Source organism: Paroedura picta, chromosome 1, assembly GCF_049243985.1.
Source record: "Paroedura picta isolate Pp20150507F chromosome 1, Ppicta_v3.0, whole genome shotgun sequence".
Taxonomy (NCBI): Eukaryota; Metazoa; Chordata; class Lepidosauria; order Squamata; family Gekkonidae; genus Paroedura; species Paroedura picta.
Window position 1 is genome coordinate 12,502,639 of NC_135369.1, and position 16,774 is coordinate 12,519,412.

Here is a 16,774-nt window from a genome sequence, read left to right on the forward strand (position 1 = left end):
ATATGGACCAACAAAAAGTTTCATAAAACGCATAGAATGCAAAAATAGTATTGTAATGTATATTTTTAAAATTTCAACATAAGTACAATTTGCCAGGTGCCCCCAGATGTCCCTCCAAAAGTGGGACAATCTGGTCACCTTACTGCAGCATGCCCTCTTTCCCTCCCACTTGGACCCTTACTAATAAACGGATGAAAATGTTCTTTTTTGGTGTTGAAAGGTGGGGAATATTCCTAATGAGGAGCAATTAAATAGGAGGCGCATTTAAAATGAGAATTCTCCTAGTGATCACTCGTCTGACGTAGGCGTGAAAGATCTATTTTGCTTTTCAAAATACAGTCACCCTCGATTGCACCATTGCGGACTTTCCTGCCCGCGGCTGCGTTCTGCATCGCCAGGCCTGCTGGGGGATGTAGTTTTTCCCCGCGGCGTCCCTCCTTCTGGCCATACAGCAATCAGGCAGGTGCGGAAGAAATCCTTGTGACCAATCAGGGGGTTCCACTAAGCATTCCTTGTCCCTCCCCCTTGTACCTGACGTCCAATTGCCGAGGCAGCAGTGGCTGGAGCAGCCAATGGCGAAGTAAGGCTGGGAGCGGGTGGAGGTCGGAGCCGCTTTGAGCTTGAACGGTGGGTAAGTGGGAAGCAAGGAAGGGGGCAGAGAGCCGGGTGTGAGTTAGGGCTCCGCCAATCTCGGCTCCGGAATAGATGTTCAGTATGGAGGGCTCATTTGTGGAGTAGCTGAACTCGTGAACGGAGGTGCCTCTGAGCGTGTGCGGAGTGCTTTCCAAATAGGGTGGACTTCTTATAAGGTTGAAGGATGCGCGCTGCTTTTTAGCCAAATACCTGGCTGGAAAACAAGTGGCCAGCTTGTGAGCTCACAAAAGCTCCTCCCTGGCCCCCCAATTTTGTTAGTCTTTAAGGTGCTACGAATCCTGGTCCTTTCTACAGCTAAGGGATCTGACTGTTGTTAGTCTCTACCCTGGGAATCTCGCTGGCCATTAAGGTGCTGGTTAGTTCTCTCCATATTGTCTCACGGAGATCTTTGCCCAGGGCCTGCACCTGCGGTTCTGGACATAGCAAATATGCGCTGGGTCACAACCATTCCTTCTTGCTCTCAGGGGCCCTTCCCTCTGACAGAGGAGCAAAACTACGGAATAGTTTTAATTGAGACCAACTCAAACAACAATGTGAGCTTTGGAGTGCCATAGGACCCTTGGTCAGGAAGGTGACCAACAGAATGCTTCTGTTTCTTTCTCTGGGGATTTTGAGGGGGCCTGTATGGCTGTCGCTCTGACCTGAGTGGCCCAGGCTAGGTCAATCTCATCAGATCATGGAAGCCAAACAGGGTTAGCCCTCCTTGGATGGGAGTATGGAGGAGCTTGGTCTGCTTAGCCTGGAGAGGAGACGGCTGAGAGAGGATCTGATAACCATCTTCAAGTATTTAAAAGGCTGCCACGTAGAGGAAGGAGCAGAGTTGTTCTCTCTTGCCCTGGAGGGACAGCCCAGATCCAATGGGATGAAATTAATTCAAAAGCAATTCTGTCTAAACATCTGGAAGATGTTCCTGACAGTTAAGAGCAGTTTCTCAGTGGAACAGGCTTCCTCAGGAGGCGGTGGGATCTCCATCTTTGGAAATTTTTAAACAGAGGCTGGATAGCCATCTGACAGAGAGGCTGATTCTGTGAAGGTTCAAGGGGTTCGCAGGTTACAGTGGATGAGCGATCGGGTTGAGAGTGTCCTGCATAATGGAGGGGGTTGGACTAGATGACCCAGGAGGTCCCTTCCAACTCTGTGAGTCTATGATTCTATGACTGCTTGAGAAGTCCAGGGTTGTTCTACAGTGGCAGGTAAGAGCAAACCACCTCTAAATGTAGTGTTTGGTGTAGTGGTTAGGAGTGCGGACTTCTAATCTGGCATGCCAGGTTCGATTCTGCGCTCTCCCACATGCAACCAGCTGGGTGACAATGGGCTCGCCACGGCACTGATAAAACTGTTCTGACCAAGCAGTGTTATCAGGGCTCTCTCAGCCTCACCCACCCCACAGGGTGTTTGTTGAGTGGAGAGGAATGGGAAGGCGACTGTAAGCCGCTTTGAGCCTCCTTCGGGTAGGGAAAAGCGGCATATAAGAACCAACTCTTCTTCTTCTTCTCCTCCTCCTCCTCCTTCTTCTACTACTACTACTGTACTCTGCACCTGCTGGAGTTTCCGGATTTGGGTCAAGGGTAGGCCCGCGTAGTGCAAGTTGCAGAAATCCAGCGTAGAGATACCATCGCTTGGATCATTGTTGTTAGGTGTTCTGGGGCCAGGCAGGGTGCTACTAGCTTGGCTTGCGTAGGTGGAAGAATGCTGGCTGAGCTACTCTTGTGATCTCTTCCTCCACAGCAAGGGAGGTGTCAAAGGTCACGCCCAAGTTCCTGGCTGAGTGATAGTTGCACCCTATCCAGATAGGGCAGTCGCGCTTCCTCACCAGGACCTTTCCTACCAAACTACAGGACCTCTGTCTTTGAAGGATTAAGCTTCAGAAGGCTTTGCTTCAGCCAGCCCATCCCTGCTTCCAGGCATCTGGCTAATGAATCTCGGGGGTGAGTCAAGATGGCTGTCCATCATGGGGAAGAGCTGGGTGTCATCTTCATATTGGTGACATCCCCATCCGAAATGCCTTATCAGCTGGGCAAGAGGGCGCATAAAGATATTAAATAGAAATGCGGAGAGAAAGGCACCTTGCGGTATTGCGCATAGGAGTTGCCAGCAGTGGGATTGGGTCACTCCTATTGCTTCCCTCTGCCCACTACCTCGGAGAAAGGAGATCAGCCATACGAGGGAGCTGTCCCTCGTATCCTGGCATCGGCAAGGTGGTGAGCTGGTAGCTCGTGGTCTGAAAGATCGAGTAGTACTAGCAGCGCTGGCCTGCCTCGGTTCCACTGACGGGGGACATCGTCCATGAGAGCAATTGGCGCTATCTGAACCCCATGGCCAAGCCAGAAACCCGACTATGCCAGGTCTGTGATTGAGACGAAGGAGAAACAGAATCTATCCAGTGGCTTAATTAAGCATAAGAAGATAAAAAGTCTCTTATGTCATTTATTTAGACTTTGACTGTGCCGAAACGGTCTCTAGATTCATTTGTTTTCCGTTTTCAGTCTGGCTTTCGTCAGTGGCAATGAGTCCGTCCTTGTTAATGTTTGAATATAATGAGGCAAATGCTCCTGTATCATGGAGAGTCAAGGCTGTGAGCTCTGTGAGGTCTGTGATTGAAGCTGCTTCCAGGAATGCTGTTAGTTGGTCCGTGGCAGCTCTTTCCCCACCTTCCCTAGAAACACCAAATGCAAGACCGGGGGGTAATTGGTGGGCTCCCACAAATCTAGGGATGGTTTCTTCAGCTGAGGCCGAACCACTGCCTCCTTCAGCCCCTCCAGGGCTGGTTGAGAGGGAGAGGTTGATTATCTCTCAGAGTGGGGCTCTTATCCTCACGTCCGACCTTTCGATCCACCATGAGGGGCAGGGATCTAGGGGGCAGGTGGTGGACCTCGTCAGAGTCCAAAGGCCCTCATCCTGTCCAATTTGGTCAGCAAAAGTCACCTGAAGCTGTCTGGTATATCCATAATAAGCGGCCAAAGGGCCTCTAGTTTCTTTCCTGAATCAAAAGTTGGCAGGGGGTCAAGGCGGAGTGTCGAGATTTTATCTGCAAAATAGCTCGCAAATGCCTCACAGCTGATGTCCAGTTTGTCTCTGTTTTGACACCCTTCTTTGAAGGTGGTGAGCATAAACAAACTACCGTAAACAATTGTGCTGGGCGTGAGTTTGCGGATGCAGTGGAAGCTGAGTAGAAGCTGCATGAGGTCCCTTCCAACTCTTTGATTCTGTGATTGTTGCCTAGCTATGAAGAGGCAGGCAAGGGCAAACCACCTCTGAATGCCTTTTGCCGTGAAGGCCGCCATATAAGGCCGCCATATTGCAGATTAAAAAAAAAAACCTGAATAAACATGTTTGTGGGTGTGCTATCTGGATAAAGAGCCTCTTGTGGCGCAGAGTGGTAAGGCAGCCATCTGAAAGCTTTGCCCATGAGGCTGGGAGTTCAATCCCAGCAGCCGGCTCAAGGTTGACTCAGCCTTGCATCCTTCCGAGGTTGGTAAAATGAGTACCCAGCTTGCTGGGGGGTAAACGGTAATGACTGGGGAAGGCACTGGCAAACCACCCCGTATTGAGTCTGCCATGAAAACGCTAGAGGGCGTCACCCCAAGGGTCAGACATGACTCGGTGCTTGCACAGGGGATACCTTTACCTTTACCCGGATAAGAATCTCTGTGATCTCTCCCTCTCCCCCCACCCCCTCTTCAGTGCCAGCCATGGGGCCATCCCATCGTGGTGAATAGAGCTTGCCAAGCTCCGAATGCTCAACGCTGATGCTCCGGACCCTTGGTGTGTGCAGGGGCATTTGGCCATTTCGACAGCTGAGCGGGCACCTCCGAGCCATGGCAGCCCAGAGCGACAGTTCTAGTCCCGCTGCAAATTCCTTGGACAGGACGGTGACGGCAGGGATCATCATTATTGGGGACGAGATCTTGAAGGTACGGGGCCAACCGAGGGGCAGGCCCTCAAGGGACTTCTGCCCAGCATTGCTTCTGGTTAAGGCTTGGAGACTTGGCTGCGCAGATAGTTTTAAAATGTTATTTTGACAGCCTCTGCCACCACAGCACAAGGATGGTCACTATGTGCTGTGGTCGGCCATTTTTGTGGCTGGTTCTGCCATCCGTAGCTGCTGTTTTCTGGCGGCCATTTTGGTAGGGAAAACGTGGCTCTTCAAATGTCCATGGACTACAATTACCATGATGCTGGCAGGGTCTCATCGTAATTGTAGTCCATGGACATCTGGAGAGCCACATTTTTGCGACCCCTAATCTATAATAAGAGCCTCTTGTGGCGCAGAGTGGTAAGGCCGCAGAAATGTTGCCTGATAGCTTTACCCATGAGGTTGGGAGTTCAATCCCAGCAGCCGGCTCAAGGTTGACTCAGCCTTCCATCCTGGGGGGTAGACGGTAATGACTGGAGAAGGCACTGGCAAACCACCCCGTATTGAGTCTGCCATGAAAACGCTGGAGGGCGTCACCCCAAGGGTCAGACATGACTCGGTGCTTGCACAGGGGATACCTTTACCTTTAATCTATAATAACCATCTTTGGCCATTAGCTTATTCACATTTATTCTCCACCCCGTAATCGACTGTATTTCGGTATATTCTTATCTTGCACGTAGGCTGAATGCAGTCAGCCCAAGCCTTGCATTGTTATTTATGACAGCTACATTCTCGGCTGGTGTCTAGCCACTGTTGTGACCTTGACTGTGACCTGTCTTGCCCAGGACAATGGTTTATCGCCTTCTGCGTAACTGATACCTCTGCTGTACATGCCTGCTAAGTATGGCTGGCCTGAGTTGTCTGCAGCCCTCTAAATTGGCTCTGAACTAAAATGGAGCCAAGATGGCCTCCCCCTGGGTACATAAGAGTCCACCCCCTGTAGTTTGGAGATGAGCTATAATTCCAGGGGATTCCCAGGTCCCACCCGAAGACTGCCGTCCCTATGCCAGGCAGATGGTTCTGGGAGTCGTGCACACAGGGCAAGAAGGTCAGGGTACTACTCGGGATTGCTTTCCAGCAGCTGCTGTTCAAGGATAAACTGTTAGGAGTGCGGACTTCGGTTTTGATTCCCCGCTCCTCCCCCACATGCAGCCAGCTGGGTGACCTTGGGCTGGTTTCAGTCATAATAAAGCTATTCTGACCGAGCAGTAATATCTAGGCTCTCTCAACCTCACCCACCTCACAGGGTATCTGTTGTGGGGAGAGGAAAGGGAAGGCGACTGGAAGCCCCTTTGAGACTCCTTCTGGTAGAGAAAAGCAGCATATAAGAACCAACTCTTCTTCTTCTTCAGTAATCTCAGGGCTCTCTCAGCCTCACCTCCCTCACAGGGTGTCTGTTGTGGGGAGAGGAAAGGGAAGGCGATTGGAAGCCACTTTGAGACTCATTTGGATAGAGAAAAGCGGCATATGAGAAACAACTCTACTTGTTCTTCAGTAATATCTAGGCTCTCTCATCCTCACCCACCTCACAGGGTGTCTGTTGTGGGGAGAGGAAAGGGAAGGCAACTGGAAGCCGCTTTGAGACTCATTTGGGTAGAGAAAAGCGGCATATGAGAAACAACTCTACTTGTTCTTCAGTCATATCAGGGCTCTCTCAGCCTCACCCACCTCACAGGGTGTCTGTTGTGGGGAGAGGAAAGGGAAGGCAACTGGAAGCCGCTTTGAGACTCCTTCTGGTATAGAAAAGCGGCCTATAAGAACCGACTCTTCTTCTAAAATGTATTTTTAAAAATAGGATGTGGTAGGCTTTTAGCAGCAGTAATGGTTCTGTGTTTCGGCAGGGTTACACCCAGGACACCAATTCGTTCTTCATGTGCAGGAAGCTCCGCTCGATGGGCGTGAAGGTGGCCAAGATCTCCGTGGTCCCCGACGAGGTGGATGCCATTGCCGCCGAGATCTCGTCCTTTTCCCGCACGTTCACCTACGTCCTGACCTCGGGCGGCATTGGCCCCACCCACGATGATGTCACTTTCGAGGCCGTGGCCCAAGCCTTTGGGGAAAAGGTCTTCCCCCACCCAGAGATGGTTGACCTGGTGAAGAAATTCTTCGCCAAGACAGACACGGAGTGTCCCGAGATGAAGCTGGCCCGCGTCCCCAAATCCTCGTTCCTCAACTACGGCGTCGACAAGAAAACAGGCCTGGCCTCCAAGTACCCCCTGGTCAGCGTCCGTAACGTCTACGTCTTCCCAGGCATTCCGTCGCTGATGGAGCGGGCCCTCGAGGGTCTCGACCACCTCTTCCACAACAAGCAGACCCGCTTCCATTTCCGGGAGATCTACGTGGATGCGGACGAGGTCCTCATCGCCCCCGTACTGGACAAGGCTCACGGGCTCTTCAAACGTCACGTGAGCCTGGGCTCCTACCCGGATTGGGTTAGCAACTACTTCCGGGTCAAACTCACCTTGGACTCTGAGTCAGAGAGTCACGTAGAGGAGGCGTACGCTTTCCTGATGGAGAACCTGCCCGAGGGCACCGTGGTGCCTTTTGTAACAGACCCCGTCTCCCGAGCAGCTGCGGATGTGTATGCCCTTGCCAAACAATTAAGTGAGTTTCATTGCCCCAAGAAAGCTACCTCCATCTCCTCCTGGGCCTGCCCTGTGGCTGGCGAGGGTTTTGGCCACCACGTGACACAGAGGGTTGGCCTGACCCACCATGGCTTCTCTGATGTTCTTACACTGACATTAGCAATAATTAACATTAACAACTATTAATGTTATTGCCACGATATCTGGTTATACTCCATGCAGCTGTTAAATTAGTGATATTCAGTTGTAGTTTGCGTTTTATGAAACGTGATGGTTAATGCTTTTAAAAAAAACACACAGCTGCCTGCTTAGCTGGTTGAAGTACTTGGACTGATTTCTCTAACTCAGGGGTAGTCAAACTGTGGCCCTCCAGATGTCCATGGACTACAATTCCCAGGAGCCCCTGCTAGCGAATGCTGGCAGGGGCTCCTGGGAATTGTAGTCCATGGACATCTGGAGGGCCGCAGTTTGACTACCCCTGCTCTAACTGATTCCCTGACCAAATAGACTCATTGACTTGGAAGGGGTCCTGCAGGCCATCTAGTCCTACCCCCTGCTCAGTGCAAAGTCAGCGTATACTTGAGTCTTTAAAAACACACACACACATGCATATTCCTGAGGATCTTCTGGCTTCCTTCCCAGTAGATTTTTGCACAAATTCCAGACATGAGTCCCACCAGCATAGTGGAATGGTTAAGGGTGTTGGATTTTAATTTAGAGAACAGAATTCGATTGCTCACTCCTTCACACGAAGCCAGTTGGATGACCTTGGGACAGGCCCAGTTCTCTCAGGGCTCTCTCAGCCCCACCTGCCTCAGTTTGGTGACAGTTGTGGGAGAGGAAGGAAAGGTGATTGTGAGGCACCTGAGTGTCCTCGGCCCAGTCCCAGTTCTCTCCCTCAGTCCCACCTGCCTCACAGGGTGACTGTGGTGGGGAGAGGAAGGGAAGGCGATCGAAGGCACTTTGAGACACATGAGGCCACTGGGTGACCTTGGGCCAGTCCCAGTTCTCTCAGGACACTCTCAGCCCCACCTGCCTCAGAAGATGTCTGTGGTGAGGAGAGGAAGAGAAGGCAATTGTAACCTGTTTTGAGACTCCTTTGGCAACGGAGAAATGGGTATGAAAACCAACTCTTCTTCTTCTACCTCACTCTGAATATCACTGGTAAAGGCAGCTGCTCCATCAGATTCTAACGTGAATAAATGAGATATAGAAATAAAGTTCTCAGCAGAGGAACTCTGGTTTCTCTTCACATTGCCCAGATCTTTCACCTTTTACTCCTGTTCTTTTTTAAATTGTCTTTATTTAGAGAAGAGAAAGTTGCATATATAGTTGCACAAAGTGGGAGGAATAATATTTCCTTCCCGTCATCCTCCTACCAGCCATTGGTCCTACAATTCACAGAGTTATTTGGATACATTATTAAGGATCGTCGTCTACCCTACTGGGTTTAACTCGCTTAATCTAGGATCCTACTGTGTAATTTCTGCTGCTTTTAAACATTTTGGGTTAATATTTATTTATTATTACTTTTCTATACTGCCTTTTACTGATGCCTTATGTCACTTCTGGTTTTTAGACTCTTGCTAATCCGGTCACACTGTTTTATGGACACTCCTGCCCTGTGTGTGGCATTGTAATCCGCTTTGAGTCCGAGTGATAAGGGCGGCCTAAATATAACAAAAATAAAATGGGTAAGAAGGAGAGCTGGCTTTTTATGCCCCTCTTTTCACAACGCAAAGTAGCTTATAAACTCTTTCTCCCTCCTCTCCCCTCAACAGACACCCTGTGAGGTAGGTAGGGCTGGGAGAGTTCTAAGAGAACTGCTGTATGAGAACACCTCTAAGAGAACTGTGACGCACCCAAGGTCACCCCAATGGCTGCATATGGAGGACTGGGGAATCCAACCCAGGTTAGAGTCTGCTGCTTTTCACCACAACCCATCACCGAGTCTCAATAAATAAATGAAAACAAGATTGCCAGCTTGTCATCAACTAGTTTCTTTTCACCCTTCTTGCTGCCTGCAGGTTCTCCTCTTGGCCAGAAGGTGGCAGCAGCGTTGCAGACCATAGAGGAGGCCCTGGATCGGTACCCACTGTCGAAAATTTGCGTCGGGTTCAACGGTGGGAAAGACTGCACGGCTCTCCTGCATCTCTTCCATGCTGCTGTACAGAGGTAATGTCTCTGTTTTCCCCTCTCCCTTTGGCTTTGCCTCCAGAGTCTGCCCTCAACGAAACTATGAAAGCTTTCTGGGCAGGGTTGCCAATCTCCAGGTGTGGGCTGGAGATCTCACAGAATGACAGCTGATTTCCAAACAGCACAAATCACAAGGCACTTTTTTATCATCGTCGTCGTCATCAAATTTATTGGTTTCCCCTCTCGACCAAGACTAGCTCGTGGCGACTTGCAATTTAAAAAACCATAAAACACAATATAATCCTATAACGAAACAATGCACGGGAAAACCCCAAATTACAAAAAAAGACAGCAGTGCAACGGCAAAGATAGAGGCTACAACCTGCCAGCCCCACTACCGTAAAAATTTAAAGCATTTATTCCATAATGATGATAATAATAACAGCAACAATATTATTTTTATAGCCCACCCTTCCCGGTTGGCTCAGGGCGGGTAACGACAAGACATATACTATTAATTTTACATCGATAAATAGTTTTTGAATGTTTTAAATTGAAATGTAGTAATGAAATTGTATTAAATGGTTTTGTTAAAACGCCCTCTTAGGAACCTTGTAGAGGAAACCCATTTATGTTGGGTGAACTGGTGTACTAGGAAGAGTATATTTCCGGTTTTGGGAGCAGGCAGGCCCTCAGGAGCTGTTGAAGGTCCTAGAGGGCCCTGCCCTCACCAGGGAGAGCATCCCACCAGGTTGGGGCCAGGACCTAAAAGGCCCTGGCTCTGATCGAGACCAGGTTTACTTCTTTTGGACCAAGGATCCCAAGCAATTGCTGATCGCTGGGGGGTGCACTGTACCGAGGCCCCTCGCCTCCCTAAATCCCAGCCTACGCAGGCTCCACCCTCAAATCTCTGGGTATTGCTGAACCTGGAGTTGGCAACCCTTTTTTCTGGGAGTCTTCTCAACCATCAGAAACTTCTTCCGTAGCAGCCGAGAACACAGATATTTCTGCAGAAATGTGTGTATTGAGTTTTCCGTGGAAAAGACAAATTGTCAGCGAAGCCAGGAGTGGCCAAACAATGGCTCTCCAGATCCGTGGACTACAACAGCCATGAGGCCCTGGGGTTCATGGTAGTTGTCGTCCACGCCTATCTGGAGAGCTACAGTTTGGCCAACCCTAGTGAAACAAATGAAGAAATCTTGGCATTGGTTGCTTTCAAACAGAGGCACAAATTTCCAGGTCTGTTTGCGGTAAAGAAAATTGGGGAACACATACCCACAAAGTGCCGTCTCAGGTCACCTCCTCGACCCTGCAGGCCTACGGCATAAGCTTTCATGTGCATGCACATTCTTTTTGTCCATCCTGAACATACGAGCATGACCCAGCTGGGGGGGGGGGGGGGGGCTGAATAAGACTTTCCAGGGGATACACCAAATCAAACAAAAAAAGGCTTCGCTTGCTGATGGAAGACAACAACCGATGGAGACAGGCCAATATTCCTGGGGCCTGTTTCTAAGTTTCAGCTCCACAAGTGAGAAGGCCATTTCTATGGTCACACAGATGGAAAGGGGCTTTCCAAAGTACGGCCTCCGAAGATGACTGGAGCGGTTGGGGTCTCTGTTTCTTTAATCCAGCCTTTCTCAGCCTTTTAAAAAAATCATTGAGAAACCCTTGAAACATTATTCAGGCGTTGAGAAACCTCAGAAGGGGTGTGATGGTGCAGAATATGGTTAGGCAGCTTAGCTGTGCCCTCGCCTGCCCAGGGGCCCTCCCCTTCCGACTCCCTCCAGGCCCATCACTGGCCATTTTGGGAGGGTGGTCGACATGACTCTATATGGTCATGTCACTTGATAAATGTTTAGCAAATTTTAAAATGCATCTAAGAAATGAATTAACTCCCACTCATTCGGGAAACCCTTCCAGGGTCCTCAAGAACACCCACGGTTTCAGGAAAACCTGGTTGAGAAGGCCTGCCTTGCTTGATACCAGGGATCTCTTCATGCCCCCCTTGCAGGCAACACCCAGGAAGGACAGAGAAGCTGCAGGCGCTGCACATCTGCACCGTCTCCACGTTTCCTGAGATGGAGCAGTTCATCGGAGTCACGGCTGAGAGGTAGGAGCAGCTACCTGGCTTTGCTGAAAGGGCTAGGGAAGGGAGTTGGTTGGGGGGGGGGAAATGGCCACCTTCCTTTAAGGGGAAAAAAAACAATGTAGCTCAACTAATCCTGCAACATAGAAGAATTTGTATATTCCAACTGGGGGACGTCAACTGTTTTCCAAGAGAGCTTGATCTCTGCTCGAATTTTTTGGTCACATGCAGTTGTTATCACACAACTGAGGAAGTCCAGCAATGAAACTAGATGTTACCTAGGACACTAGTCTTCAGTTGTTTTGATGATGTTGATTAAAGACTGGAGCAAAGCCCGTTTTAAAAACAAGCTGAAGAAAGGGGAAGGGAGGGCGCAGTGTTCTCCTGATGCAGTGGGGCTGGGAGCACAGGGTGTCTACAGCAGACCATGGTCACTCAGCCTCCCTTGGTCTCTAGGAAGCCAGTGGTACACCCATGGCAACCCATTTTGAACGCACCAAGCCAGCTTCCTCAGCCATGCTGTGAGGTGGGCAGGCTCCCATTTTCTTGATGGGAACTGATCTCTTTAGTATGGAGATCATTTTTGATTCCAGGAGATCTCAAGGCCCCACCTGGAGTCTGGCAACTGTGCTTGAGGGTCCCACATAAGCTGGGGGGGGGGCTTTTGCACTTCAGTTCCAAAGTCCCTAGAGTAACACACAGAAGATGAAGAAGAAGAGTTGGTTCTTATATGCCGTTTTTCTCTACCCGAAGGAGTCTCAGAGCGGCTTACAGTCGCCTTCCCTTTCCTCTGCCCACAACAGACCCCCTGTGAGGGAGGTGAGGCTGAGAGAGCTCTGATATTCCTGCTCGGTCAGAACAGCTTTATCAGTGCCGTGGCGAGCCCAAGGTCACCCAGCTGGCTGCATGTGGGGGAAGCGCAGAATCGAACCTGGCTTGTCAGATCAGAAGTGCGCAATCCTAACCACTACACCAAGATGGTGATTTATATTGGCCCAGGGCAATCCAGAATCTCCATGTTGCCAGCCAATCCAGAGGATCCATACTGCCGGCCAATCGGAATGGCCGATGCAGTATGTTTCCTTTTTCCTCTTGGACCTAGAAAGTACGGTGAGTCCTATGCTAAGCATGCTCCGGCCACAAGGCCCACACGCCTTATAACATGCTCTTGTTCCCCCCACAGGTATAACCTCAGCATCTGCGAGGTCCACGGGAACATCAAACAGGCCCTGGCTGACCTGAAGCTGCAGCACCCAGAGCTGGAAGCCGTGTTGATGGGGACTCGGAGAACCGACCCTTATTCCTGCACCTTGACGCCCTTCCACATGACTGACCCCGACTGGCCCCCCTACATGCGCGTCAACCCTCTCCTGGTGGGTGGCCACATCCAGGGTCTGGCAATGGTGAAAGGCCTTTGCATTGGGCTGAGATAGGGGGTGCACGTTATTGTAAAGGGGCTCTTGTGTCCAGATTCTGCCAGCTTTGGAGAAGACAAACTGGAGGGGGGGGGGGGTTTGACCAAAAAAGAAAGGAGAAAATATCGTAACCCAGACAAAGGTCAACCCCATGGAAATGAATTTAAGCCTATAGAGGTTGGAACATAATTTTTTAAAAATATAGCAGCAGTATTTATTAAAAGGTAAAGGTATCCCCTGTGCAAGCACTGGGTCATGTCTGACCCTTGGGGTGACGCCCTCTAGCGTTTTCATGGCAGACTCAATACGGGGTGGTTTGCCAGTGCCTTCCCCAGTCATGACCGTTTACCCCCCCAGCAAGCTGGGTACTCATTTTACCGACCTCGGAAGGATGGAAGGCTGAGTCAACCTTGAGCCGGCTGCTGGGATTAAACTCCCAGCCTCATGGGCAGAGCTTTCAGACTGCATGTCTGCTGCCTTACCACTCTGTGCCACAAGAGGCTCATAGTATTTATTAGTATTTATTAGTCACAAGTTAAAAACCCAAGATTTTTAGCATAGCTTCAGTAAAATCAGTACATACATACATACTAATGCCATAACAATTATTGTTAGGAGCGGTGGCCTCTAATCTGGAGAGCTAGGTTTGGTTCCCCACTCCTCCACATGCAGCCAGCTGGGTGACCTTGCGTTGGTCCCAGTTCTCTCAGAGCCCTCTTGGCCCCACCTACCTCACAGGATGCCGGTTGTGGGGAGAGGAAGGGAAAGGGTTTGTAAGCCACTTTGGGATCCCCTTGGGTAGTGAAAAGCGGGATACAAAAAAAAAACAGCTCTTCGTTGTGGACTTCCTGATGGGTTTTGGGCACTGCATGACACCAGGACTGGATGGGCCACTGGCCTAATCCAACATGATTTCTCCGATATTCTTATGTGTGGGGCAGTCATGGTCTTGGTGCTTGGGAGGGGGGGCAACAGTGTGAGGGCGTTTAGAGTCCTGGTCCTGCTGGACCTCCTGATGACACCTTGGTTTTGGCCACTGCATGATGCAGAGTGTTGGGCTGGATGGGCCATTTGGCTGATCCAACACAGCTTCTCTTGTGTTCTTATCCAGCATTCTGGAGTTTAAGTCACTTCGGTACATAAATTGGGGAGGGGGCACAAACTCTGCTGATAAGATTTTTCCCCTTTGTGGTTTCCCAGTCCAGCTGATAACATTTCCCCCCCCCTTTGCGGTCTCCCCTCCCCCCAGGATTGGACATACCGGGATATCTGGACCTTCTTACGCAGCCTGTATCTCCCTTACTGCATCCTTTATGATAAGGGGTAAGCACACCATCGGGCGCTTTACAAGGGGTGTGAGGAACCAGTTAAAAATCTTGGGATCCATTAAAAAGGGGCCTCAAATGATTGTTTTAAGGTTCCTATACTTAGCATAAATACGTGTGAGGCAAGCAGCTAGAAGAGGCATCCTGCCCTTTTCACACAAGAAGGAAAGCCTCTTCTTGGAAGAAGATGCCTTGGAAGGAGAGAGCCAGTTTGGTGTAGTGGTTAGGAGTGCGGACTTCTAATCTGGCATGCCGGGTTCGATTCTGTACTCCCCCACATGCAACCAGCTGGGGGACCTTGGGCTCCCCACAGCACTGAGAAAGCTGTTCTGACCGAGCAGTGATATCAGGAATATCTCAGCCTCACCCAACCCACAGGGTGAGACCAGGGAAGGTGACTGTAAGCCGCTTTGAGATTCCTTTGGGTAGATAGAAGTGGCATATAAAAACCAACTCTTCTTCTTCTTCTTCTTCTTCTTCTTCTTCTTCTTCTTCTTCTTCTTCTTCTTCTTCTTCTTCTTCTTCTTCTTCTTCTTCTTCTTCTTCTTCTTCTTCTTCTTCTTCTTCTTCTTCTTCTTCTTCTTCTTCTTCTTCTTCTTCTTCTTCTTCTTCTTCTGTGTGAAAAAGAATGGGGGGGATACCTCTTTCAGGATGACTGCCTTATGCAGGGGTCCCCAACGTGGTGCCCGTGGGCGCCTCAGCACCCGCCAACACTTTTCTTGGTGTCCACCAAGTGTGTTTCCAAAGTGGGTGGGGCCAGGTGGGACAAGTCTCCTGATTGGTGACTAGAAATTTGATTGGCTGTGCAGAGTGTTTAAAATGTCGCTTTGGCAGCAGCTCCGTTGCTGTGTGACTGAAGGGGCGCTGCTGTAGCCATTTTGCAGTTGGCGCTGCCTCCTATGGCAGCCATTTGGTGGCTGCACCCACCACACTGTGTCAGAACTCCAATGGTGCCCACGGGCTGAACAAGGCTGGGGACCTCGGTCTGAATGGATACACACAGGCATCCTTCAGAAACAAAATAAGCCTGTTTTTAACTTAGCGAATTAGTATTTTGACCATATGCAGGTTTAATGATTCAAAAATAATTCAGCTGGTTGATTAAAACTGGAGAAGCCCAATCACGAGAAGTCGTATTTCGTATCCCGGTCTTCCTTTCAGAAGCTCGGAGTCATTCATGGGTTTTTCTACTGTGTGGTCTCCACAACAGTCCTGTGAGGAAGGCTTAACCCAGCCCAAGGACAGCCAAAGAGTTTCATAGGGTTGGATGTAGGGTTGTCAAGAGATGCTGGGGGGGGGGGGGGGTTGCCAGCTCCAGGATGGGAAATTCCTGGAGATTTGGGGATGGAGCCTGGGGAAGATGGGGACCCCAGTGTGGTACAGAGCCACAGAGACCCCCCTCCAGTGCACCCATTTTCTCCAGAGGAACTGAGGTCTATCATGTGGAGATGGACTGTAATTCCAGAAGATCCCCAGGTCCCACCTGGAGGCTGGCATCCCTACTGAGCAGGGACCCAGGCCCAGTTCTGAGTCCAACTTCCCATCCGCTAGCATAGCAGGCACAATTTTTTAAGCCTTCACAACAGCCCAGTGAGGTAGGTTTAGTTAAGAGATTGTGAATGGGCCGAGTGTCATCCACGGGACTTGAGCATGAATTTGAACCCAAGGACAATGAGTCAAAGCTTCGGAGAGCAGGTTAATGTGGTGCAGTCGGTCGAATACTGCGCCAGAACTGGAGAGCTCTGAGTTCAGATCCCAGCTCTCCTGTGAAGTCTGCTGGGGGCCCTTGGACCAATCTTGCTCCTCCTTAGCCTACCCCACTGAGTTGTTGTGAAACGGTCTCCGGCACTGACTCTCAAGTTGACCACAGCCTACCAAAGAGACCTCCGCTTGCAGTAGTAGTGACCTGTTCTCTGTTTCTTTCTCCCCCAATTTTGACAGCTACACCTCTCTGGGGAGCATGAACAACACGCAGAAGAACCCGGCGCTGCGCTACACGGACGCCCAGGGGCGGGAACGGTACCGGCCGGCCTACAAGCTAGAGAACGAAGAGGATGAACGCACCTCCCGCCTTTGAGCCCTTCGGGGCAGCCGTGGTTGCCCCAGCCACACTCAGCCTTCCTAGAGGACAACTGGAACTGAGCCCGGCCCATAAGGCCTCAGTGGGAAAGCCCCAGCGCCCCTCCACAGATGCAGACTGGAATGCCGTCCAGCAGCCTCTCCAGCCCCACTGGCAGCCTGTGGGGCTGCCCCACATGACAGCCAGTTGGAGGCTACGCAGGCTGCACCCCTACGTTAAGTGAGCCCAGGGGGCCAAGTTAGTAAATCCTGTTGATGCCAGTTCTTGCGTCGTCTCCTTGGTAAGGATGCCGTCCTGCAGGTGGGTGCTGAAAACGAAAGGGCCTGCCAGCTGCACGAAGCCAAACCTAAAAAGAAACCGGTGCAGGCTGAACGTTTTTGCCTTCCTTTTATTCAGGTTGAGCCAGAACGGAATCTAGATACATAAAAAGTTTTCTACACCAGATTTTCATCAGTGGCTCACAAATAAATTCTTAAGAATAGGACGAGCACAGCGTGCACCTCCCCCGTTTGACTCTTAGAGCCGACGACCGCTTTGACACCCGTAGAATTGTGAATAAAGCTAGCATAAT

At 50.4% G+C, this 16,774-nt stretch overlaps 1 protein-coding gene across 5 annotated transcripts; it reads left to right on the forward strand.

The window, feature by feature from the left end:
• Positions 1–538: 538 nt before the first annotated feature.
• On the forward strand, positions 539–16,463 carry FLAD1 (flavin adenine dinucleotide synthetase 1). 5 transcript variants are annotated; one of them, XM_077321919.1, is made up of 9 exons: positions 539–627; positions 2,383–2,582; positions 4,339–4,568; positions 6,415–7,177; positions 9,186–9,333; positions 11,309–11,407; positions 12,567–12,756; positions 14,048–14,121; positions 16,065–16,463. In XM_077321919.1, exons 3-9 carry the CDS (start codon positions 4,404–4,406, stop codon positions 16,198–16,200), a joined length of 1,575 nt encoding a protein of 524 aa, XP_077178034.1. In that variant the 5' UTR covers positions 539–627; positions 2,383–2,582; positions 4,339–4,403; the 3' UTR covers positions 16,201–16,463. The 5 variants fall into 5 exon arrangements, with proteins under 5 accessions (XP_077178034.1, XP_077178045.1, XP_077178026.1 ...); XM_077321930.1 differs by lacking the exon at positions 2,383–2,582 and having other exon boundaries at positions 539–631; XM_077321911.1 differs by lacking the exon at positions 2,383–2,582.
• The last annotated feature ends 311 nt before the right edge of the window (positions 16,464–16,774 follow it).

Coding starts and splice junctions, on each gene's coding strand:
- FLAD1 (XM_077321930.1), top strand. CDS start 4,404: ATGCTCCGGACCCTTGGTGTGTGCAGGGGCATTTGGCCATTTCGACAG. Junction 7,178..9,185: donor TGCCCTTGCCAAACAATTAA/GTGAGTTTCATT, acceptor TGCTGCCTGCAG/GTTCTCCTCTTGGCCAGAAG. Junction 12,757..14,047: donor TGCGCGTCAACCCTCTCCTG/GTGGGTGGCCAC, acceptor CCCTCCCCCCAG/GATTGGACATACCGGGATAT.